At 44.5% G+C, this 26,401-nt stretch overlaps 1 protein-coding gene and 1 long non-coding RNA gene across 6 annotated transcripts in view; one reads left to right on the forward strand and one right to left on the reverse strand.

The window, feature by feature from the left end:
- The window catches only part of hspa12a (heat shock protein family A (Hsp70) member 12A), a 72,857-nt gene extending 59,374 nt beyond the window's left edge, over positions 1-13,483 (reverse strand). For 3 of the 5 annotated variants that reach the window (XM_085295886.1, XM_085295888.1, XM_085295883.1), the window contains exon 1: positions 13,082-13,483. In XM_085295886.1, coding sequence (XP_085152012.1) covers positions 13,082-13,121 — 40 coding nt within the window. In that variant the 5' untranslated portion in view covers positions 13,122-13,483. The remainder of the gene's footprint in view (positions 1-13,081) is intronic. The other 2 variants (XM_085295887.1, XM_085295884.1) reach the window with 1 other exon arrangement.
- Positions 13,395-15,922, forward strand: LOC146560535 (uncharacterized). The gene is made up of 2 exons (XR_014894762.1): positions 13,395-13,632; positions 13,763-15,922. It is a non-coding gene; the product is annotated as an uncharacterized LOC146560535 (long non-coding RNA).
- The last annotated feature ends 10,479 nt before the right edge of the window (positions 15,923-26,401 follow it).

The raw sequence follows: 26,401 nt of genomic DNA on the forward strand, positions 1-26,401 counted from the left end.
TTTGAAGGACAAAGGCTGGAGCAGGTCCAGGCCTGACGCTGCACCCATCTTATTAAATCTATAATCTAACACAACAAAGGTGAGAAGAAAAATCATCTGAACATTCAACCACATGGATATAATTCACTTCATGTTTCATTTGGTTTGTGTCTTTAGCACCTTTTCACATTAAGATTCATTTTAACAACACACCGACCCCTGAGTCCCCGTGTTTTTAACTCTGTGGGCGTGATTAAGGATGCCGTGCAGGTGCGTCCGCCCTCCCTGCACCGCAGACCACGCCCCCCCTACTTTTAAAATGTAAAATAAAGTATTCCCCCGTGTTTGTCAGTTGCAGTAAAGCCAATACAGCTTCCTTTTCTTAAATCATACACTTTAAAAGTCACACACACAGACATGCGTGCGTGCGCACACACCCACACACACACACACACACACACACACACACACACACACACACACACACACACACACAGCTTCCAAGGTTGTTTCTATAAAGGCTCCAGAGAGGCTGTTAGAATCATTTCACAGATCATATGTTCTCATTTATTAAATGGGTTAAACGTAATTATTTGTAATATACCTGATTATATTCTGATCAGTATTATGCATAATTAACTATGAGCAAACTCACACATGAAACGTGATTTCTGCAGTCACACACACAATCTGCCAAAGCTGGATCGCGTCCACACACACACACACACACACACACACACACACACACACACGTCCGACACTAATCTTTTTAACGACTCTGTTTTAGAGCCTTTAAGCCTCTCAGATGTGATGACAGGGGAAGCTGCAGGACTTCCAGTCTCTCTGTGGCCCACCTCTCTGGACAACCTTCATTATTAGAGCACAAAGTCAAAGCTGACATTGAAGGTCTTTTCCAAGAAGCCATATTATATGAAAGGGCATGGAGAGAGAGCTGTACAACATACTTTTTATCTTTTCAATACAACCCCTGTGACATGACAATGGTACCAAAACAGCCATAACACAGGCAGTCTGAGGCCTTCTTCATACTGAGGAATCACACTGGTATTGGATCAGTACTATGGCTATACTATCACACCTGAACAGGAAAAAGTGCATCCCTGTACCACTGCGTTTGGCATGATGACCCTTTACACTGCATCGGCAATCATGTTTAGTAGGGCTGGCACCAACACGTCTAACTGAAATGGCTCATACCACCGGACCAAAAGCACCCTCTGAGGCAGCGGTGTCGTGTAGGTCTGTGTCTGCAGCAAATCCTCATATCCACCCACTTGCTTCCTAAGCGCTCCTGGCCTTAGCCCCTCTTAGCCTTTCACATTTTTATATTAGCATTTAAGTTTTCGGGTGATGTCCAATAACATTTGGATCTGAATTCTTTTTACCAGGAACTTTAGCACCACCTGCTCAGTGGTCACAGTAATATGATTAGAGACTGCCAGCTACCCTTTACATTTCTTTTCTTACACCAAGTACTTTAAACTCGATTCACGATAAAACTTAAAGTAGCCACAGACATCATAACCTTTAGTGTAATATTTAGATTTGAAAGACCCAATTTGTTGTACACTAAAATAAAGACTTCTATAAGTAACGACGTAGAAAGATGGCAGACAGAAAGAACGCAGCCTCCTGAAGAGGTCACACTAAGGAAATGCCTTCAAACTCTCTGCAGAACAATGGCTTTCCTTCCTGCCTGTCTGTAATGGAAGAACTGACATCAACAAAAGCTGCACTCAGATATGGGCTGAGCACTGAAGATAACTCCCTACACCCAGGTTAGATAAAAATAGAGCGCTGATATCATCATTACCTGGAGTTATTTTTGACTCCATCAAACCTGCATTAACAGGAGCCTGTTCATAGTTAGCATGTCTGGACTTCTCTTACTGTATCACATGCATGTTTTTAGATTCTGCAGCCCTGCATTTCCTGGAATGTGTGCATATTGAAACACAGCATGAATTATTTAAGACTGAGGAAATATTCATAACTAGGCAACGAGGCTTCACATTTGTGGGACAGATTCACGATGGCTGTAACCTAGAGTAGGGTTAGGGTAAAGCTGACAGTATTTGTTGGTGCTCTGCTGTACTACAGAACCAAGAAAACACATAAACCGACATCCACGGATTCTGTAACAATAACAATAGCTTAGTACAACACAACATGTTAAATGTATCCAACAGTCCACGGCTTTGTAAGTAACAGACTAGAACCCGGGGCAGCATAAACATCTGATACCTGTGTGCTAAATGGTTAGCATAAACGACTGATCAGTCTAAAGTATAGCCTGTATAGTTCTAAAAAACTTGTTATAGTATGAACATGAACAGTAGCTGCAAGTGTAAAGATTATTTTCTGATGCAGCATATATATACTGACAATTAAATGTTCTGTTCTAAAATTTACAAAGCAATTTACAAAACTTGTTATTTTACAGTTTATATATACACAACCTGTCAAAAGCTTCAGAACAGCCCAGTTCTTCCAGCTGTTTATTGCAATTCAAGTTGTTCAGGTCCAATCAACATCTTGAAATGGTCCAAAGGTAAGTGGTGAACTGCCAGAGGTTAAAAAAACAGGTAAGGTTACCCAAAACTGAAAAACTATTTACATTTCAGAATTATACAAAAGACGTTTTTCAGGGACAACATGGGTTAACAGTTTAAAGCTGTTCTGCAGCAATGGAGGTTGATCAAGTCTTGTAAGCTGGTGCTACTAATTCCTACAGCTGGTCCAACTTTTCTGGATTACTTCCCCCTCTGTCTGCATATAGCAGTGTGGTACCAGACCCTCATGAGCATCAGCTGAATAGTACTGTACTGCAGAAAGTAGTGTTTTGGTACAGAAGTGGTGAGAAAAAGGCGATTAACAATGGAAGAGAGACAGACCATCATAACACTTATAAATGTCGGTCTGTCCTACAGAGAGACTGCAAAGAAAGTCAAGGTGTCAGTGAGTACAGGCACTCAGAAACGAACTCTGGCAGGAAGAGGTCTGGCAGACCCTAAGACACAACTGAATCAGTGATAGGCGGCTCACAGGACAACAGCTTCAAGCAGCTTAGTAGTGCTTGTAGTAAGCAAGTCTCAGTTTCAGCTGTGAAGAGAAGCTGCAGGTTTGACAGGACGAGCTGCAGCAAGAAAGCCATTGGTAAGACAGAACAAGACAAAGAGGCTTGTCTGGGCCATGAAACACTGGACCACTGAAGACTGGAAGAAGGTATTATGGACTGATGAATCAAAATTTGAAATCTTCAGTTCATCGATTCATTTGTACACCATGGAGTAGGTGTAAGGATGGGTCCACAGTGTTTGGCATCAACTGTCAAACATGGAGGAGGAAGTGTGACGGTCTGGGGCTGTTTGCTGGATCCAGGGTCGGTGACTCGTACAGAGACGCTCCCTGAACCAGAACCACAGCACTCTGCAGCTCCATGCAGGACCCTCTGGTATGCACCTAGTTGGTCAGGGCTTCATCCTACAGCAAGATAATGACCCAAAACATGAGTCCAAGCTGTGCCAGAACCACCTCAGGAAAAAAGAACAAGACTGTAAGTTTGGAAACACGGAGTGTCCAACACAGGCTCCAGACTAAAACCCCATCGAGCTGGTTTGGGATGAACTGGACAGAAGAGTGAAAGCAAAGCATTTTGGTCTATAAACTAATTCCATGATTTATTTTTTAACTCCAGTTGCTTATTTGTACCATGCTTTCATTTCAGAGTGCAATGAGACATTAAACCGAGTCATTTTCAATAAAAAACTGGAAAAAATGAGGTGTTGTAAAACTTTTGACTGGTAATGTGTATCAACACACAACTCTGTTCTGATGTTTTTGCTAAGAAGATGACATGAAACTTTTCTCGTCTGATGGCAGTGGTCTCTGCCACAGTGCTCACTGACTGTTAAATACACAATGTTCATTATAGTCACCAGCTGAAACTAGCATTTACTACACATGACACTTCAAACTGGTTTTTCTTAGAGGTTTTCTACTATTAAAACATAATAGTGAAGTATGACTATTAGTAAGGTTGGTGGTTCAATCTCTGGCTGCTCTAGTCTCCAAATATCCTTGAGCAAGACACTGACCCAAACAGCTCTCTGATTGGAGTGTGAATATTAGACAGACGAGAAAAAGGTGCCTGTGTGAATGAGGCATGTTGTACAAAGTGCTGTGAGTGCTCGGGGAGAGTAGAAAAGCGCGGTATAAGAACTAACAAACTGATGACTTTTAGACATCAACAGGATATGAAACAACACATGAAACTGTGCATTTAATGTTGTATAGTTTGTAGAATCATGCTGTTTGACTGGGCAGTGCAAAAGAAGACAGCAGAATGTTAAGAGTCGTGTAGGAATACGGCACAACGCAGACGTCCTAACAATGTTTTGTTTCCAAATGAGCTGTTTCCGCACTCCCTCCAGAAAACTTACTATCTGATTGCCTGACAGAAGCCCCTCCCCCATCCTGTGACCCGCTCCGCTGCAGATCAGCCCCTCCCTCAACACATGGATTATGTCAGAGAATGAATCCTGGAAACAGCCTCTGGCTCCCATTTACTCTCCAGCATTCCACGGCACATCTTTATGGGAGTGGGATGATTCTTCTTCTCCCTCTTTTTGGTGTTTTGCTCAGGCAGGGCGGTGATTGATTAACAAATGTCTTCATATGTATTTTGAGGTTAAGTTCCACAAAGCCCCTTCTAACCGTAAGTAGAAGGGGCTAAGTATCACCGCTACATCCTTTCTCCATGGGGTGTGGCCTGCATTGGCCTAGTGCAGGTAACACACTGGCTCTGAAAGCTTATAATGACATATAACTGAGTGAACACCTAGTTATAGTTGACAGTTAAACATGAGAAAGAAATGTGCAAAGTGTTTCTGACAATGTTTTCCACAAGCAGTAGCTCCTGCTGAGGACCAAATGCTTTTAAGGAAGATAAGTGATTTTCTCCATGTGAGAGTGAATATAGTTTTGTGTTTGTATCTTAAGGTGTGGCTATGGCTCAGGTTGTAGGGCCATCTGACCCCTGGCTCTCCACACCTACATGTCAAAGTAACCTTGGGCATGATACCCACAACACCCCGATGCATGTGTGTGATGCAGTCTGTTCCTACTTTGTTCTTCTGGATTTGTTCTTAGTTTCACTTTGTTTCCAGAGTCAGTTTTCTTTTTTTAGTTCAGCTTTAATAGTTTCAGTGTTGATATTAGTCCTTGTAATTATTATTGTATGGATGGCAAATGCCTCGGGGCAGATTTAGGAAAAATATAGGTATTACAATAAAAACACAAAACTGTTTCAAAGCAGCTGACTTCCAGTCTGGTAACATGTCCATCAAAGCCAGTGCTTCAAAATCACATCACTTTGATTTTAGTTAACTAAAACGCTGTTGCACATCTAATTTTGGCTTTTACTTTAGTTTTCGTTAACTATAATAACCTTGTTTGATTATAAGATCCACAGGACCACGCCTCCATGTTGAAGCCGTGTAACGTCACCTGAGGGATGGTGGCAAAAATATCTGGAGCGACTGGTTATGTGGGGTTTGCTTCTTTATGTGTTCATCCTTTCCAGTGTCCACAAAGCGCTTGTTCATTTGGGGGTCGTCTGATTTTGGGGGGTTTTCTCCGTATTGTTGTAGGTCTTTACCTTACAATATAAACCACCTTGAGGTGACTGTTGTTGTGATTTAGCGCTAAATAAACAGAACTGACTTGAATAAAAAGGTCAGCTGTGCTCGACTGGTATCGTGGTCACTGTATGAAGATATTAACAGGCCTGTGTTTGCTAACTCCTGACTGACAGCTGAAGGTTTGGGTGTGCTCAGTGCTGACGATGACAGTCTCACTGTTTGTACTGCTATGAATAACACAGGCCCTGGATTAGTAACTCCCTTCATCACATTCAGATGATACAAACGTTTCACACATACACTGCACCTTTTTCAGACACTTCCAAATAGAAGTGATGAGGCGTGGGAACACATGTCACAAATGAAGCATCATTGTGGAGAAATCTGTTCATCTAGGCTGGAACTTTCTGTTAACGCTGTCATTATTATTATTGTTATTATTATTATTGTTATGGTTATTATTATTGTTATTGATATTATTGTTATTATTATTATTATTATTGTTATAATAATAACAATAATAGTGGTTGGTGCCTGCCGTGGTGGTAATCCCCGAACCAAATGGTGGATACCAGAGGTGAAGGGAGCCACCAGGCTGAAGAAGGAGTCCTATCGGGCTTGGTTATCCTGTGGGACTCCGGAGGCAGCCGATAGGTATCGACAGGCCAAGCGGAATGCGGCTCGGGCAGTGGCTGAAGCAAAAACTCGGGTGTGGGAGGAGTTCGGAGAGGCCATGGAAAAAGACTTTCGGGCTGCCTCGAAGAGATTCTGGCAAACCGTCAGACGTCTCAGGAGGGGAAAGCGTTGCTCTACCTGCACTGTGTATAGTGCTGGCGGAGCGCTGCTGACGTCGACTGAGAAAATTGTCAGGCGGTGGAAGGAATACTTCGAGGACCTCCTTAATCCCACTGACACGTCTTCCGAGGAGGAAGCAGAGTCTGGGGATGAGGGGAATGACCCGCCAATTTCCGGGGGCGAGGTCACTGAGGCAGTTAAACAACTCCTTGGTGGCAGAGCCCCTGGTGTTGATGAGGTCCGCCCCGAGTTCCTGAAGGCTCTGGACATTGTAGGGCTGTCCTGGTTGACACGCCTCTGCAATGTTGCGTGGAGATCAGGGGCAGTACCTGTGGACTGGCAGACCGGGGTGGTGGTCCCTATCTTCAAGAAAGGGGACCGGAGGGTGTGTTCCAACTACAGGGGGATCACACTCCTCAGCCTCCCTGGGAAAGTCTATGCCAGGGTGCTGGAAAGGAGAGTTCGTCCGTTAGTCGAACCTCGGATACAGGAGGAACAATGCGGTTTTCGTCCTGGTCGCGGAACACTGGACCAGCTCTTTATCCTCTCCAGGATACTTGAGGGTGCATGGGAGTTTGCCCAACCAGTCTACATGTGTTTTGTGGACTTGGAGAAGGCATTCGACCGTGTCCCTCGGGGTGTCCTGTGAGAGGTGTTGCGGGAATATGGGGTGTCTGGCCCATTGCTACGGGCCATTCGATCCCTATACAACCGTTGCAAGAGCTTGGTTCGCATTGCCGGCAATAAGTCGGACTCGTTCCCGGTGGGTGATGGGCTCCGCCAGGGCTGCCCTTTGTCTCCGGTTCTGTTCATAATTTTTATGGACAGGATTTCTAGGCACAACCTAGTGGCGGAGGGCTTTCGCTTTGGTGGCCTCAGAATCTCATCTCTGATTTTTGCAGATGATGTGGTTCTGTTGGCTTCATCGGGTGAGGGCCTCCAGCTCGCACTGGATCGGTTCGCAGCCGAGTGTGAAGCAGCGGGAATGAGGATCAGCACCTCCAAATCTGAGGCCATGGTTCTCAGCCGGAAAAGGGTGGAGTGCCCACTCCGGGTCGGGGATGAGTTCCTGCCCCAAGTGGAGGAGTTCAAGTATCTCGGGGTCTTGTTCGCGAGTGATGGGAGAAGGGAGCCGGAGATCGACAGACGGATTGGGGCTGCAGCTGCAGTAATGCGGACGCTGCACCGGTCCGTCGTGGTGAAGAGGGAGCTGAGTGTAAAAGCGAAGCTCTCAATTTACCGGTCGATCTACCCTCACCTATGGCCACGAGCTGTGGGTAGTGACCGAAAGAACGAGATCGCGGATACAAGCGGCAGAAATGAGCTTCCTCGGAAGGGTGGCTGGCCTCTCCCTTAGAGATAGGGTGAGAAGTTCGGCCATCCGGGAGGGGCTCAGAGTAGAGCAGCTGCTGCTCCACATCGAAAGGAGCCAGCTGAGGTGGTTCGGGCATCTGACAAGGATGCCCCCTGGGCGCCTCCTGGGTGAGGTGTTCCAGGCATGTCCCACCGGGAGGAGTCCCCGGGGCAGACCCAGGACACGCTGGAGAGATTATATCTCTCGGCTGGCCTGGGAACGCCTTGGTGTTCCCCCGGATAAGCTGGAGGTGGTGGCTGGGGAGAGGGAGGTCTGGGCCTCTTTGCTTAGGCTGCTGCCCCCGCGACCCGGCCCCGGACAAAGCGGATGAAAATGGATGGATGGATGGATGGATGGATATTATTGTTATTGATATTATTGTTATTGATATTATTGTTATTGTTATTGTTATTATTGTTGTTATTGTTATTATTATTATTGATATTATTATTGTTGTTATTGATATTATTATTATTGTTATTATTATTGTTATTGATACTATTATTGTTGTTATTGTTATTATTATTGTTATTGATATTATTATTGTTGTTATTGTTATTATTATTGTTATTGATATTATTATTGTTGTTATTGTTATTATTATTGTTACTGATATTATTATTATTGTTATGGTTATTATTATTGTTATTGATATTATTATTATTGTTATTGTTATTATTATTGTTATTGATATTATTATTATTGTTATTGTTATTATTATTGTTACTGATATTATTATTATTGTTGTTGTTATTGTTATTATTATTGTTATTGATATTATTATTGTTGTTATTGTTATTATTATTGTTACTGATATTATTATTATTGTTATTGTTATTATTATTGTTACTGATATTATTATTATTGTTATGGTTGTTATTATTATTGTTATTGATATTATTATTATTGTTATTGTTATTATTATTATTATTGTTGTTGTTATTGTTATTATTATTATTGTTGTTATTGTTATTATTATTATTGTTGTTATTGTTATTATTAGTTTTGAAAAATGAGATCGCAGATGCAGGAGAGGAAACAAGCTATGTGTCTGTGTGTGTGTGTCTGTGTGTGTCTCTGTGTATGTGTGTGTGTGTGTGTCTGTGTGTGTGTCTCTGTGTGTGTGTGTGTGTGTGTCTCTGTGTGTGTGTGTGTGTGTGTGTGTGTGTGTGTGTGTGTGTGTGTGTGTCTCCGTGTGTCTGTGTGTGCGTGTCTCTGTGTGTGTGTGTGTCTCTGTGTGTCTGTGTGTGTGTGTGTGTGTGTGTGTGTAAAAGTCACCGTCTGATGACTAATAATGTTCCTTCAAGATGTAAAATACTGTTACAGTGTTGCAGTGCATTATGGGATTCCATTGTGCTGGTGGACACTTCATTCAGTGATATATTAGAAGTATGTGCATCTAAATCCCAGACAGAAAACTGTTAATGTTGTTCAACCAGCAGCTCCTTTAAACTCGACACTAATTTAAAACAGAGACACGTTCATCAACTACACACGTGAAACACATCCAACTCTACAACTGCCTACATCTGCAGAAACATGCCTGATGCAGCCACCAGACAGAGAACAGCATAAATGGCAACACCAGTTATCCCAGCAGTTCTTATCTGGCGTGAGTGAGTTTCCTTTATCGTCCTGTCTAACTGCTGATTCTGCTGTGAAGCTTTGTTAAGCCTACGATGTAATCAGCAGCAATAAAGCTGATATGTGCAGTTTAACATTGTGTAAAGCTGGGTAGGTCTACATGTGTGAGGTGCTTCTCTCTCTCCAGGACCCAGCTATCCCCACTCGTTATCCTCACTGTCATAACAAACAGCCCACAGTGACCCCCACAGCACAGAGCTCAGAAAACTGCTGAAATACCAAAAGGCCCACAGGGGGAAAAATGTATATATGGTCATTCAATGTATCAGACAGTTGTTTTGTAAAGATGGTGCTGCAGACTGACAGAAACACGGTCAAGCTGAACTTCCATGTACAGATGTGTGTAATAACTGCACAGCGTTACCTCAGCCAGCCTTCCATGGCCTCAGCAGCACACAGGCATACGAGCCGCCATGGCAGAAACCCCTGTTTATTAATTCGCACAGTGAGTCCAGGCCAGTGGTAGGCTGCCCATTAGCAAGTTGTTTTTGGTCTAGTATATAGATCCAAGACCCCACCCCAATATAATGAGGGAGCCACAAGCCAGCGTACTTTTAGTATTGCTCCTAAACCCAGCATGGGTTGTACCAGGAAGGGCATCCAGCATCTCTGACAAATCAAACATGCTGATAATCGCTAACATTTCCACACTGGATCAGTCATGGCCTGGGTCAACGATGACCACCACGGTGGAAACTGTGCTACTTTTAGCCAAAGACAAAGGACGAGAGAGGGGAGGAGGAAAAGGAAATGCGGAGGGTTGGTGTGACAGCAGAGGATCCTAAGGCCAGGGAAGGGGTGGGCAACTCCAGGCCTCGAGGGCCGGTGTCCCTGCAGGTTTTAGATGTGTCCTTGAACCAACACAGCTGATTCAAATGGCTAAATTAGCTCCTCAACGGCTGTGTCCCAATCCAGGCTCTGCAGCCTTAAAGGCCGCATTTTAAGGCTGATTACATCACAGCGACGCGCCGAAGGCTGTCCCAATTTGAAGGCTGCTCGAAATGCGGCCCTCAAATGCGTCCTTCATTTCCCTGAATTTTAAGGATGTGGCGGTGTAGACTTCGTGGCCCAACATATCCCAGAATGCATAGCGCGGCGGTGGGTGTGGATAATTTTGCCGAAAAAAAACGGTGGATGAGGTGCGGCCGAAGAGTGAACTTTAAGTACTGAATATGACGTCACTTATTTATGTGCAAATGTTTAATAACGAAGAACATTAAAACATTACTGTTGGCCACATGTCGGCAAAGTCATGTGACATTAGTGACGTTTGTACTAACTTGGTTTTAAAGCCTTTACTTTAAAATATACGCCGTTCAATAGCTGAGCTTCATCTTACAGAGAATGATCAAAGCTCATGTAGAAACAAACAAATGAACAAAAGATTTTCTCCTTCATTTCAGTCAAACAAAGCTGTATGACACGTTTCCAGCTGTTAGTATCATGGTTGCTAGGCAACCTGGGCGGCGCGACGGAGGCTAGACCGCCCATTTCACAAGCCTCGCACTTCCGGCCTTAGCAGTCTTTAAGTACGCGGCCCTTGTGGACCGTTGAGGCTGCGTACTTTAAGGCTGCAGACCCTGAATTGGGATACAGCCAACATGTCCTACAGTTCTGCAGAGGCCTGGTAACGAACTAATCATGTGATTCAGGTGTGCTGACCCAAGGTGAGATCTAAAACCTGCAGGACACCGGCCCTCGAGGCCTGGAATTGCCGCTAGGGTGATATGAAGGCAGATAATCCAGACTTACCTTCATATGCAAAAACATATTTCTGAAAATGTTCAACTCTGTCTTTAAAGTACACGGTCTATACTGTTTAGGGAAGTAAAATTGTAGTTAGTATGCCAGACGTGCCTGGGTGTGATGTCACGAGAACATTACCAACAGATAGAAGCTCCGATTTGTGCCTAATTTAGCTCCTGAAACTGAAAGTGCTACAAACAGTGGGAACAACATCATAAATAAACCTAATAATATAATAAACCTTAAACATGTGGCCCACCACAGCAGGTAGTGCCACATGTTTAAGGTTTTTTATGCCATATTCCTTGAATCATAGCCCAAAGGGATTTGTGCCTTCTCCCAGGACTGATCCAAGTATCTTTTCCTTTTTAGGTCAATCTGTAAACTACTGACTGAAACGCCAAAACTCTTTGTTCTTAGCAGGCTAATGTTGTCTTTTTGATTCAGCCACAAAGTGTTGTTTTCTTCCTTCTATCTTCTAGAGCAGCAAATCAGGCATCATTCAGCTGCAGACTATCATGGCTGAGTGAGTCATGAAGAAGTGTTTGTATCTTTGGCAACCTTTCCATTTTTTGGGAACTGTGTGAACTCCTACGAAAGTTCATCCAGCAACCAAAGTGTTGCTGTGAAGATGGAAGATAAACACATGGTCATATGACTTTATTACCTCACAAGTTAGGAGATTAACTCTCACAAGAAGTCGTTTTTAGCTGAGTCCAAGCCAAACAAAGTGTTCTATGAAGCTCTGATTCCTGCGAGACATCATCAGGGTGGAGTCTCTATGGCTTTCATTCAGTGACGTTACATAAGTCTGGAGAGCTGCCAAGTCTCCGGCCCAGGCTTTTTCATTTTCTTTTGTTTTTGTGAGGAAAGAGCTTCTGCACACTCTAACCAGCCAGGCTCTGGAATTTCTGCCTAATTTAAACTCGTCACAACACAAACAGCACAACTTCAGCTCATATATAATACAAGAAATCATTAAAATGCTATAGGTAGAGAAGTGCTGGTGGGGGGTACATCGCATAAAATGGTGCCGGATGACCCCACAGGTTGAAACTGTCAAAATAAAAGTCTTTCTTATGTCTGTAAATCTGTAACATATTGTATTGTTAAATATTTCTGTTACTATAGTGGAGCAACTGTAACCCACATAATGTCCTTAGGGATTAATAAAGTGCGCTGATTCTGATAAATGTTGCTTGGTATGCTTAAATGTACCTCTGGAGTGCGACACACAGAACTGCTGACAATTGTGTTAGTTCAGCAAGCAATAATAAAATGACCGACTTCAAGCCACTGATACCAACTTTAACACAGCAGGCTCTATGCACGCCGCTGATGTGAACCACAGCTCAGGACTCCAGCTCCATCACACGCCGTGCCAGCGCCGACTGGGCGGGGATGAGCAGTACCTGAGGATGTGGTGCAGACTTCTTTTTTTGCTGCATTGAGTCACAGCTCCGGTGGGATGGGCCACGTGACCAAACCCCGCACCGTTATGGAGGACAGACCTGGTCTGTGTCTGCGGTAACGACCTGCCACACCGAGCTCAGTCGGAAAACACGAGCCAGAGAAAGCGAGAACTTATAACATCGCCATGTTCGTACATGTCCCTGCTCGGGGCAAGTCCGCGGGCGAGGTCCTGCACAACACGAGTGCCCTTGGAAATCCCAGGCAGGGTTTCAAAGCGCACACAGCCTCTCTGCACTGCAGCAAAGTGTCGCATACGCGTTTTGGCCAGAACTAGACCGAAGCGCGGAGTGCCACCGTCGGACAAATATCAGAGAGTTCCGCGTCTGACAGGCGCCTGCACCGAAAAGCAGCTGCGCAACTGCTATCAGAGCACCGCGGCTTGTACCGACAGAGGTGTTTGTAGAGGCTACGGGATAAGCTAACTCACCTGAGATTATCTTCTCTGACGATGCGTCTTTCTCGGTCATCGTGTCCCGCAGTTTCACCTCCTCTCGAGCCTTCTCTCCGATACAGCTACACCAAGCAATTTTCCTGGTTGCTGAGGCGCACCGGGCCAAAGTGGGGGAAAATCAAACAAAATGTGGTTTTCGTCACTAACGCGGTGCCCCCCCCGAGCTTCGCTTTACCGCCTGTCGTTGTGTGCATAAGACCTGGAGATATTCGTGGACAGGGTTGAGGTTCGTGAGGGTCTAGAAGCAGGAGAGGTGCAGAAAAGCTTCAGCACAGAGGATGTTGGACCCCAGATTTGCTGCTGCTGCTCTGTCCGCCCCTCCCATCACATTCATGGCTGTCCTGACCAGGAATGCTGCCCCTGTCCGGTCTGAGGCAGCTTTGCTCGGTGCAGCCGCAAAAGATGCAGTACTACCCACTGTACCCCACTACCGCTGTACCCCCCACTACTGTACCAGCATTCAGACTAGTGTAACGAAAACCCCATGAAAAAATTACCAAACGAGTGAATACGTGAAAGACATTCAGGTTAGATTCATACAAGTCGATCGTTTCCCCCCTCCACTTTAATTACTTTAATTAAAAAACAAACAAACGTTTGCATGTTTGTTGCATGGTCCCGAGTCTTCTGATTATTATTGTGTTTTGGGTTTTTCAGGAGGCCCGGGGTAGACCCAGGACCCGCTGGAGAGATTCTATCTCTCGGCTGGCCGGTGAACGCCTCAGTGTTCCCCGGACAGGCTGGAGGAGGTGGCTGGGGAGGTCTGGGCTTCTGTGCTTAGGCTGCTGCCCCCGCGACCCAGTCCGGATAAGATGGATGGATACTTCTGTTTAACTGTCTTTAGGTTTGGTTATTATTCTACATGTGTGTGATTCTCTTTGGTCCAGTTCACAAACACAATCTGCATACCCCATACAGATTGTGACAGTCTGTGTGAAGTGGTATACACGGCATTATAATACAGGTGAGAGGTAAGGAAGTGCAAATACGTCGTTACTGCAGGTACGTTATTTTCAGGTAGCTGTCTCTACTTGAGTATTTATTTTTCTGATGTTTTTCTAGATCCTAGATTTTAACAAAAGTATCTGTACTTTGTACTTTTTACATTTTCAAACCAGGCGTAATACTTTGGGTTTCAAACATTTGAAGAGAGCGCTGCTGCTGCCGGGTGTTAACGTGGGCCAGTGTTGTTTTTGGGGGGGCACGATACCGGAACAGTGCAGATGTCTAAAAGTTCTAGTCGCAGTACTTCAGCATCTAGCTAGCCCTACAGAAGAGAAGGAGGAGTAATGCTTCTTAAGTGGCAACATGTTGACTTGACATTTCTTGTTTCCAGTAGGGGGCGCTCTAAATTTTGCTGAGAGTGGGCATATCAGTGTGTTCAGGGCAGGACCGTCATCCTGTGGAGTTTGGACTAGATTTCTATGTGTTATAGAAATATGGCTCATCGTGGCAAAACATCAAAGCTCTCCATGCTGCCAGGGGTGTATCTTTTGTATGAAAGCTCACAGTTTACAGTGTAACACAAGTCCAACTTCTTAATGTTTTTCTGGACAAATTTGTGGTTGCTGGGGGCACGCACCTTCAAACTGTACCCCAACATGCAATACGTGACATTTCCTGCCCCCGCTACGTGGCGCTGTGGCCATTGTCAAATATTACAATTGAATTGTGTTCAGGAAGTTACAATGCGTGAGAAGTTTGATCGTGATTGGACAATGTATCTGTGAGAGGCGTCTTTGCCACGGCGCCCCGTCGCAAAGACTCAATTCAGTACAGCCCAAGTTAATTTTTATTGATCAAAGTTTCAGTTTACCAGCAAACATGGCAGCTCTGAGAGCACCAGTGGCCTCTTTGAGCAGCAAACAAAAAACGCCTTCTGCATCTGTTTGCAGGATGATTGTTGTCAAAGTCAAGGCTGTGGAGAACAGGCTGGGGGATTATGGCTTCTCTCACATTCCTCTGTTCAGTGTACCTTGTTAGGACCCAATTTCTTGCTGAGGTCATTCAACACAACTTACTCTCTCTGCAAATCGGGACACAAATGTTTCTATACCATCCAGCCAGGCCTACAAAACCTCTCACCTTCCTCTCAGTGGTGGGAACAGGAAATGATTGGGTGGTGTCCACATATCCTTTATCCAAACGTCACCAGTTCTAGGATGAAAGTTAGAAATGGCATTTATTTACCAGAAATCAATACAAAAATCTTTCTGTTTGTCAGAACAGTGGGGATGCACCACTAGCTACTGGAAACTTTAGTTATTCCCAGTTCCAGCACTTTCTGCAGCACTGGCACCAAACTTTTCAGGTGAACTGGGGCATTCTCCGTAATCTGTATCTTGTACTGGAAGTGGTGCGTTTGAGTGACTCATGCATGAACAGAAGACTATAACTGATGGAAATTAACTTACATTTATTATTAAGATGACTATATGCATTTGTGTATAAACGTTTACTGCACACTAACAATCACACTACGTTCTTGACTGCCCAATAATTCTAACGTTTTATTATTAAGCTACATGATCATAACTGATTTATGTTTTGACTTTTAAGAGTTTTATTGGTTAAATGATTCACAGTTATGGTTTTAGACATGTGGGACTCTTACAGATCCTTACTGCGCAGTATTTATTATATATTACCCGTATTTTAACAGCTTTTACATACTGTAACTACTAGTTGACCTGCTTATTTATGCTACCAAAGACAGTCTAATAAGGATTATAAGACACTACACACTGTGTCATTTGAGGAAAGTACTATGTCTTATTAGATTATGGATTTACAAGGAAATAAATTAATATGGTTACAGTGGGTGTGTTGTTTGTTTGTTTTATTTGTTGTGTTGTTGTGTTGTTTATTTACTGGGGGGAAAAGCGCCAAATACTCACCATCTGTTGTTTTGGTAAATGACTACAAAACTACAAACGGGTTGTAAAAAGGAAGGAAAGGAAAATAGTCAGCGAGAAGGAAGGATGTAGAGGTACAAAGAACAAGGACCAGATGGAAAAAGCACTTAGCAGGCTGGAATCCAAATAGTCCAACTTGTCATTAACGGTTCAGAACGAGCCAAAACAAAAAAGATCAGTTCTCCAATATGAAGGATCTGTCCTGGGATCTTAGTCATGGAGAAGGTTCATCAGACTCACACGTTGTACCTTAATGTTAATCCTTCAATGGAACGCCAGGAACTTAGCTGCAAATGGACAGGCGCTTCAGGGCACAGATGTGTTCATTAAATTTAAATCCAGATATCATGTGTACACAAGAAACATTGGTTTAAACCAAATCTAGATTTCTAGAGTTAGCTCTTGATGATAAAGATGTTGATTTTGATCAGCCAATTAATCAGTTAAACTTTAAAGTCTATCCCAAAGAAAAGAGGTAACAAAAAGGAAAAGTTAGTGTGTTACATTCTTGTGTGTTGGACACAAGAATGTAAAGCATAATTAAAGCCAGGAATAAAGCATTTAAAACACTGAAAATAATAATAATGTGTGTTAAAAATGTAAGGCTCTAAAAGGAAACAGGCAGAAGTTAGAAGAATAATTAAAATGGGAGTAAGAGGGAATATTGCATGAAATACTGTAACACTTTGGAGAGAGTCCGGACAACTAATAAATATATGTCTGTCTACGGGAAAGAGTATGGTTATCCAATAATGAAAGATAAATAGTTGATAACAAAAGTAAAGCCGAACTATTGGCAGGAACATTTGCAAAGTTCACAGCATAGAAAGTTTAAATAATGCAGAAACACAAAGGAAAGGAGGCCCTACAAGAAAGAGGTGAACATGAAGGACTGATAACTGTCATGTTTTCAATAGCAGAGTTACATAATGCGTTAAAGAAAGTAATACAGCTCCAGCACCAGATCTAATTAGTTACTGCATGATTGAAAACCTTGGTAAGTTTGGTAAGAGTAGAATAGTAAAATTATCTAACAAAATATGGGGTGAAAGTAAAAAAATCAGTGGGAAAAGGCTGTTGTTGTTCCATCTGTAAACCAGGAAAGGATCCAAGCTTAGCTGAGAGTTACAGGCCGATAACTTTAACATCTCATTTGGAGAAAATAATGGAAAAAATAGTGAATGAAAGATTATTTCTTAGAAACTAATGGTAAGATCAAATATTCTCATAGTGGTTTTAGGAAAGAAGAAGCAAGATGGATCCAGCTCTGTGTCTACAACATGTAGTAAGACGACCCAAGGAGAGAGTACAGCTGTGTTTGTAGATACTGAGAAGACATATGATAGGATGTGAAAGAAAGACTCCTGGTCAAGCTGCATCAGATCGACAGGAAAAATGTAGAAATGGATCAGGAATGTTTGAACGAGTAGGAAAAGAGTTCAGTACAGGTTATGAGGTACAGAATGGTAATCCACAAGTATTGTTAGTCCAATAATATGTTCCATATTGATTAATGAGGTATTTAATAATATAATCAATGGGAGTTTCATTGTTTCCAGATGATGGAGTCATTTGGAAGAGAGGAAGAAATATAAGGTTCATCATGACTGAAGTACAGCAAGAACTACAAAAGAGGAGGATTGGGCTCTGGGATGGGGATTTATGTTCTCTGTTACAAACGCAAAGTGGATTATTTTGACATAAAAGAGAGTAGATTAGCAGTTTAATCTCAAATTCTATGGAAATGAAACAGAAAAGGTTGATTTATTTTATATTTAGGTATCTGGTGTAATAAAAGGCTTACATGGAAAACACATATTGGGGAAATAACTGAAATGTAAAAAGGTTTTGAATATTTTAAGATATTTAAAAGGCAGCGAGTGGGGTGCAGAGTGGACAGCATTAAAGGCTTTATATAAAGGTCTCATTAGATCAGTTCTGGTTTGTGGTTCAGCAGCTAAAACATTGTTAAATAGCTTTAAATTAAAATTCTGTATCAGGCGCTGAGGCTGTGATGGGGGGCCATTCAAACTACACCAGTGTCCACACTGTGAGTTTAAAATGGGTAAACAACTGCTAGAAATCAGAAGACACCAAACTGCTTTAAATTACTTAGTAAAGTTAAAAGGACATAGCATATATAGCACAGAGTATAATTAAACCTAGTCAAGAAAAAGGAAGTGTACAGATAATCAGTTTTGGTTGGATTATAAGGGAAAAATGAATGAGAGACAAATTAGTAACAAAAATATTAGTCCAGCAGTACCATTCTCAGTTTTATTGCCATTGCTACAGTGGGGCAAAAAAGTATTTAGTCAGCCACCGATTGTGCAAGTTCCCCCACTTAAAATGATGACAGAGGTCAGTAATTTGCACCAGAGGTACACTTCAACTGTGAGAGACAGAATGTGAAAAAAAAATGCATGAATCCACATGGTAGGATTTGTAAAGAATTTATTCGTAAATCAGGGTGGAAAATAAGTATTTGGTCACCTCAAACAAGGAAAATCTCTGGCTCTCACAGACCTGTAACGTCTTCTGTAAGAAGCTTTTCTGTCCCCCACTCGTTACCTGTATGAATGGCACCTGTTTGAACTCATCATCTGTATAAAAGACACCTGTCCACAGCCTCAAACAGTCAGACTCCAAACTCCGCCATGGCCGAGACCAAAGAGCTTTCGAAGGACACCAGGAAAAGTATTGTAGACCTGCACCAGACTGGGAAGAGTGAATCTACAATAGGCAAGCAGCTTGGTGTGAAAAAATCAACTGTGGGAGCAATCATCAGAAAATGGAAGACATACAAGACCACTGATAATCTCCCTCGATCTGGGGCTCCACGCAAGATCTCATCCCGTGGGGTCAAAATGATCATGAGAACGGTGAGCAAAGATCCCAGAACCACACGGGGGGACCTGGTGAATGACCTGCAGAGAGCTGGGACCAAAGTAACAAAGGTCACCATCAGTAACACACTACAACGGCAGGGAATCAAATCCCGCAGTGCCAGACGTGTTCCGCTGCTGAAGCCAGTGCATGTCCAGGCCCGTCTGAAGTTTGCCAGAGAGCACATGGATGATACAGCAGAGGATTGGGAGAATGTCATGTGGTCAGATGAAACCAAAGTAGAACTTTTTGGTATAAACTCAACTCGTCGTGTTCGGAGGAAGAAGAATACTGAGTTGCATCCCAAGAACACCATACCTACTGTGAAGCATGGGGGTGGAAACATCATGCTATGGGGCTGTTTTTCTGCCAAGGGGACAGGACGACTGATCCGTGTTAAGGACAGAATGAATGGGGCCATGTATCGTGAGATTTTGAGCCAAAACCTCCTTCCATCAGTGAGAACTTTGAAGATGGAACGAGGCTGGGTCTTCCAACATGACAATGATCCAAAACACACCGCCCGGGCAACAAAGGAGTGGCTCCGTAAGAAGCATTTGAAAGTCCTGGAGTGGCCTAGCCAGTCTCCAGACCTCAACCCCATAGAAAATCTGTGGCGGGAGTTGAAAGTCCGTGTTGCTCGACGACAGCCCCAAAACATCACTGCTCTCGAGAAGATCTGCATGGAGGAATGGGCCAAAATACCAGCTACTGTGTGTGCAAACCTGGTAAAGACCTATAGTAAACGTTTGACCTCTGTTATTGCCAACAAAGGTTATGTTACAAAGTATTGAGTTGTATTTTTGTTATTGACCAAATACTTATTTTCCACCCTGATTTGGCGCGAGATATGTGAAGACTTATCATTTTCTGGGGGTGCTCTGTCTCCGGGCTGGGGCCCTGGCTGGGCCTTGGGGGCTTGGGTCCTGGTTAGTGTGTCGCCGGGGTTGTGGGCGGGTGGGTGTATGGGGGCTCAGCCCAGGTGCCTGGTGCCGCCGGTGCATCGAGCCACCTGAGGGGCTCTTCAACTGGTGGGGGAGGCTGTTACACCAGGAACTCACTCTGCAGGTGGGGGAGAGATATAGGAGAGGTGAAGGATGAACTCAACCTTGGTGTCTATTATATTGTGTAGTCTGGGAGATGAGTGGATGATGGGGTGGGTGCAGTTTTCTCTGTGGTGGGGTCGGGTGGGCTATCCTGGGCTCTGGGGGGCCGGGCAGCGCTGCTGAACTGGGCCCCGGTCCGGATGGGTCTGGGCCCCCTTGCCCTGGTGGCGTCCAGAGTATGGGGGTGTCTACTGGGGTCAGCGGGTGAGCTGGCCCCAGGGAGTGGCCACTTGCTTCTCTCCACCCCAGGGAAGAGGGTAACACTACCTGGGTCTGAGTGCAGTTTCCCCCTCTAGGGGCAAGGGTACCTAGATCTGTGGTATAGAGTACGCTTGAGGAGTGTGATTGTGTGTACAGTGTCTCTCTATGTCTGTCTCCACGTTGGGTGAGCTCACGGGCGCGTCACTGCAACTCCCCCTGGCTTCTGCTCCGCGGCTGCTGAGTGAGCTCTCATCTGGGACTCTCCTCAGCTCTTTCTGGGACAGTGGCGCGGCTGCCCCTCTGTTGGTCTTCCTTGGTCTCTTGTGCTCTGGGGGCCTCTGGATGTCTGGAGTTTTGATCTCCTCCATACCTGCTTCATGCCCTGGAGGACGGGGCTGTGGCCCCCCCACACCCTCTAACAGATCATTACATGAAGGAACCTTTTAAAAAAACAAGCGCGTCCATGCTCACAGGTGTACACACGGGTGATCACACCCACAAACTACACCCTTTTTGGCTCCTACCTCAAAGCACACTGTGTTCTGTTGATCTTATGTGCTGCACAATAATGTTTAATATTTAGTATTTACTGTCATATTCCCATATATCATTGTGATGTTGTTTATTGTATTACTCTTGTTCTCTTCTGCTTGTTTTCTTTTTTCTTTCTCAGCAGGTGATCCAGGTGATTGATAGATGCATTTTCTTTTTCTTTTTTTCTTTTCTGCCCATTCTGTTGGTTTTTGTTTTTTGCCCTTCTCCCCCGTCCCTCTTCTCCGCTGTTTTTTCCCCTCTTTCTTTCTCCCTTTTCTTTTCCTCATTCAAGTCTGTCCCGTATCTAGCAAGTGAAAATAAAAAATAAAATAAACAATAAAAGGTGAATCAAATAGACCATTACGGCAAGGCTGGGATGGTCCATTTGGTAAAGTAAATCCGTTGGGCATCTTTCTTCGCCTTTAGACAATAATTCTGATGCAAAAGAAGCAAACAGGACAGGCAAAAAGAAAAAAAAAGGAACCACTCAGTTTAGAGAAAGTTCAATTCAATTCAATTTTATTTATATTTATTTATATAGCGCCAAATCACAACAAAAGTTGCCTCAAGGCGCTTCATAGATACAGAGAAAAACCCAACAATCATATGACCCCCTATGAGCAGCACTTTGGCGACAGTGGGAAGGAAAAACTCCCTTTTAACAGGAAGAAACCTCCAGCAGAACCAGGCTCAGGGAGGGGCGGGGCCATCTGCTGTGATTGTTTGGGGTGAGAGAAGGAAGACAGGATAAAGACATGCTGTGGAAGAGAGACAGAGGTTAATAACATTTATGATTCAATGCAGAGAGGTCTATTAACACATAGTGAGTGAGAAAGGTGACTGGAAAGGAAAAACTCAGTGCATCATGGGAATCCCCGGCAGCCTATGTCTATTGCAGCATAACTAAGGGAGGATTCAGGGTCACCTGGTCCAGCCCTAACTATATGCTTTAGCAAAAAGGAAAGTTTGAAGCCTAATCTTGAAAGTAGAGATAGTGTCTGTCTCCTGAATCCAAACTGGAAGCTGGTTCCACAGAAGAGGGGCCTGAAAACTGAAGGCTCTGCCTCCCATTCTACTTTTAAATACTCTAGGAACAACAAGTAGGCCTGCAGAGCGAGAGCGAAGTGCTCTAATAGGGTGATATGGTACTACAAGGTCATTAAGATAAGATGGGGCCTGATTATTTAAGACCTTGTATGTGAGGAGCAGGATTTTGAATTCTGGATTTAACAGGAAGCCAAAACAGGAGAAATCTGCTCTCTTTCTAGTCCCTGTCAGGACTCTTGCTGCAGCATTTTGGATCAGCTGAAGGCTTTTCAGGGAGTTTTTAGGACTTCCTGATAATAATGAATTACAGTCGTCCAGCCTGGAAGTAATAAATGCATGAACTAGTTCTTCAGCGTCACTCTGAGACAGGATATTTCTAACTTTAGATATGTTGCACAAATGGAAGAAAGCAGTCTTACATATTTGTTTAATATGTGCATTGAAGGACATGTCCTGGTCAAAAATGACTCCAAGGTTCCTCACAGTGTTACTGGAGGCCAAGGTAATGCCATCCAGAGTAAGAGTCTGCATCTGGCCTTGTACTGGCCCATGTGTGGGCCACCTCTGGCAAATCAGATCTGGGCCACCAAAGGGCCGTCATTCTTTGAGGTATGTGGGTCACGGGTAAGCACATTGTGTGGGCCAGATCCGGGCCATACCAATTTTGCTATGTGGGTACTGGGTGTGTGAGCATAGCGGCAACCATGGAATGCTGCTAGCGTAGCTGCTGTTGTTTTCTTCCGTGCTATGTCTTTAAGAATCTACAGGTCCTTCCTGATTGGAGAGCTGGTGGCGGCTGATTGGTCCCCTAATCATGTGACTGTTTTGAAAGGTCCCTCACCAGCAGTTGTCAGCGGCAGCAACTGGCAGCAGGAGCAGATCTGACCCTGGCTTCCAAACCCTGTGTTTTGTGTGTGTTATTCCTGAGATTTACAGAGGTTGTATATAGTGTGTAAATTAGTTTTCACTTGTAAATAGGCGCTGAAACAGAAGGGGTGAGCTGCGGTAATTTTTCTTGTATTGTTTTCTTCTGTTTATTTCAGTTAGGGTTTTAGGTGTAGCATTTGTCTTTTGTTTGTTTTTTGCTTCACCTACGGTTTTAGATAGCACTTCCTTTCCTGGCTTAGCGTGTTTTGTTTGTTATTTTGGGCTTTGTTCACCCCGGGGTTAAGTTTTCAGTGTAGTCACAACTAAACTACACTTCTCTTCAAAAATTTGGCTTCTGGGTATGGTTTCGGAGACCAGGGCGGGGTCACTTCCTTTCTAACCCTTATGTTTAGTTCCTGTACCCCTAGACTGTGGCATAACACCCAGTCACAAAATCAAGTGCGATATGGGACCACGGTCTGGAGAGTGTAGACAGAGGATAGAGTTGTCCTGCAGGCGGCTGACTTGAGGGTTTATTCCGGGTGCAGACTGGATAGGCGGAGACCTATTCTTGAGCATCCCGAGTGAGAGATGGCCACCGGAAGTAGCGTTGCAGAAACCTAATAGTTCTGTGTACTCTTGGGTGGCAGGTGAAACGAGCAATATGGGCCCAATGCAGAACTTGAGACCTAACAGTATGGGGAACAAATAGCCGCCGGGCTGGCCCTCCTCCAGTGTTGGGTTCCATTTTCTGAGCCTCCTGAATTGCCGCCTCTTCTCCCAGGGAATGACTGCCACGGTGCAGGTGGCAGGTAAAATGGGAACGAGGTCGGTCTTGTCCTCTGAACCAGAGTATTGACGGGATAGGGCGTCGGGCTTGAAGTTGTGAGATCCGGGTCTGTAAGAGATCGAAAACTGGAAACGGGTGAAAAACAGGGCCCACCTTGCTTGTCCAGCGTTGAGTGTTTTGGCAGTTTGTAGGTTGGCTAGGTTCTTATGGTCTGAAGACAACGAAGGGTTGAGCTGCACCCTCTAGCCAATGCCACCACTCCTGCAAAGCGAGTTTGATTGCCAGTATCTCCTGGTCTCCGACATCGTAGTTTCGTTCTGCAGGGATGAGACGGTGAGAGATAGAACTGCTCCAACTCTGGAGTCAGAGGCATCGACCTCCACCACAAACTGCAGTGTGAGGTCAGGCTGGACGAGGATGAGCGCAGAGGCAAATTGCCTCTTGAGTTCTTGAAAAGCTGACTGGGCGGCATCATTCCACTGGAAGAGAATCTTAGAAGAGGTTAATTGGGTGAGAGGTGAGGCAACCTTAATGGAATCCCGAATGAACCTTCTGTGGAAGTTCGCGAACCTGAGGAATCGTATGTAACTGGCACCGATTGGGTGGTTCAGGCCATTCCACCACCACTTTGACTTTGGCCGGATCTGGACGAAGGTCCCCCTTCTCTATTATGTAGCCCAAAAAGGCAACTGTGGAGACATATAACTCACACTTTTCACTCTTGACGAATAATCGGTTCTCCAGAAGATGTTGCAGGACCTGTCTGACCTGGACCTCGTGCTTGGACTGGGATTTGGAGAAGATCAGAATGTCATCAAGGTACACAAACATAAACCGCTTGATGAAATCCCTTAGAACGTCATTCACCAGTGCCTGGAAAACTGCTGGGGCGTTAGTGAAACAGAATGGCATGACCAAATACTCGAAGTGTCCCAGGTCAGTATTGAATGCAGTTTTCCATTTGTCGCCCTCGCGAATATGGACCAAATGGTAGGCATTTCTCTGATCCAGCTTACTGAAAATTGTGGCCCCCTGGAGGAGCTCAAAGGCAGATGTGAGGAGCGGCAGCGGGTAATTTGTTCATAATTGTAATGTTATATAGTCTATGCACGAAAAACCTCCACAAGGTCGTGATAATGTTCGACAGATTGGAGGACACAGGCAGCTCAGAGGAGATCAATGCGCTGGGAGGTGACGCAACCTTAAGGCAGGTCATGTGACAGCCCCCCCCCCCCATCCAGTAATGCATCCCTTCTGCCAATTAACGTGAGGGTTGTGTTGCTGAAGCCAGGGGTTCCCTAGAACTAACGGTGTCTGAGTGACTTTGAATATAAAGAAACAAATCTCCATCAAAATGGTTGCCGGAAAGGTTGAGGACTAATGGCTGATGTGTGTGATGTCAGGAAGACGCTGCCCTGATAGAGCAGTGGCACGCAGGGCATGAGCTAAGGGTTTTCCGTATTCAAACAGAGTTGCTGACCTAAATCTTAATCAATGAAATTCTGTTCTGTTCTGGAATCAATCAAAACAGAGAGAGAATGACATTCAGTGTGGACAGAAATCTTGGCTGGTAATGTCAGGTGTGGAGGAGATTTATTATGGCTGAGTTCGCCCACCAGTACTCCTACCCTCACTGGCGGGCATGACCTTTTACGCAACTCCCCGGCTGAGATGCGATGCTGGCGCTCCGCAGCTGCAAGATGTGAGCTGCCAGTCTGCATCGGTTCCCCCCTGTCAGCGCCCTCTGGTGCCCGAAAGGGTCCATGTTCAGCCGATGAGCCCGCACCGAGTTGCCCCACGGCCTCATGGGAGCTGTCGTTCCATGGCGTCTGGCAAGCATGCAGCTGCCCATCCACCTTGATGCACAGTGACATTAATTCATCAAAAGAGGCAGGGACGTCACGCACGATTAATTCATCATTCAGTTCCAACGCGCTCCGAAATGCCTCCGGCCCCCAGCAGGATACTTCAGCCAAAATCCAAAAATCTATGGAGTAATCAGACATGCTCCGCTTAGCTTGTTTGAAATTGAGCAGGCGGAGTGCAGGGGCTTCAATGCTGGAACCTTTATTTAACACCATCTTGAATTTAGACAAAAAGTTAACATAGGTAATCATAGGGAAACATACAGTTTAGGCATCAACCACTTTGTAGCCACAGTTCAGTGCAGCAGCCTCATCAATGGAGGTGGTGAACATGGTCCATTCAGACTCAATATCCCTGTTCTAAAGGCGGGACTGTGATGCAGTTTTCTGCCTCGGCACTAGGGGGCGCTGCCGTTTTGTGAGTAATGTTTTGACTGGGATGAAAAATGGTGTTCATGGAGGCAGTGTGAATCACAAGTTATGCTCGGGAGCAGTTTTATGTGGGTTCAATGAGAGTGTGCGTCCATAAGACTGGTGAGTTACAGGACATTTCTTGTGTAAGAAGGATAGCCTGTATGTTTTATCGCTCTGGACATCCTCTGACATTTTCTATAAGCTAAGCTAAGCTAAGTTTGCCTAGGCCAAACTGAGTTCGGTTTGAGTTGGTGATTTGTTATGTGTATTTGCCTTCTTTAGTTGGCATCATAAGTTAGTGAGGCACAAGAGTTCAGACTATAAGTAAAGGCCGCCAGCTTAGTAGCAGGGCCTATAAGACAAATATGTGGCTGTAATATGTTATATGGTGATTATTGTTGTCTATAATTTGATTGTAATTTGTGTTCTGTTTTTCCATTCAGTTTGTAGAACCACACACACATACACACATACCCACACCCACGCTAAATCTGCCATTAAAGAGCCGAACGATCATCCCCTGTCCTCGTTATTTTCTGGAGGGTCATAGTGGCACTTGACCTGTGCACACCCTGCGATCACTACCGTAGAACTGAACCTCATATCAGAAATCATCATAACAATCCCCAATCTCCCTCAGCTGCAGAAACTCTGCCAGAGGTAACAGTTGA

The sequence above is a fragment of the Mchenga conophoros genome, linkage group LG13 (genome assembly GCF_057382185.1).
Source record: "Mchenga conophoros isolate Kocher_MC1m ecotype Shallow Benthic linkage group LG13, M_conophoros_male_GT1.1, whole genome shotgun sequence".
NCBI classification, from domain to species: Eukaryota; Metazoa; Chordata; class Actinopteri; order Cichliformes; family Cichlidae; genus Mchenga; species Mchenga conophoros.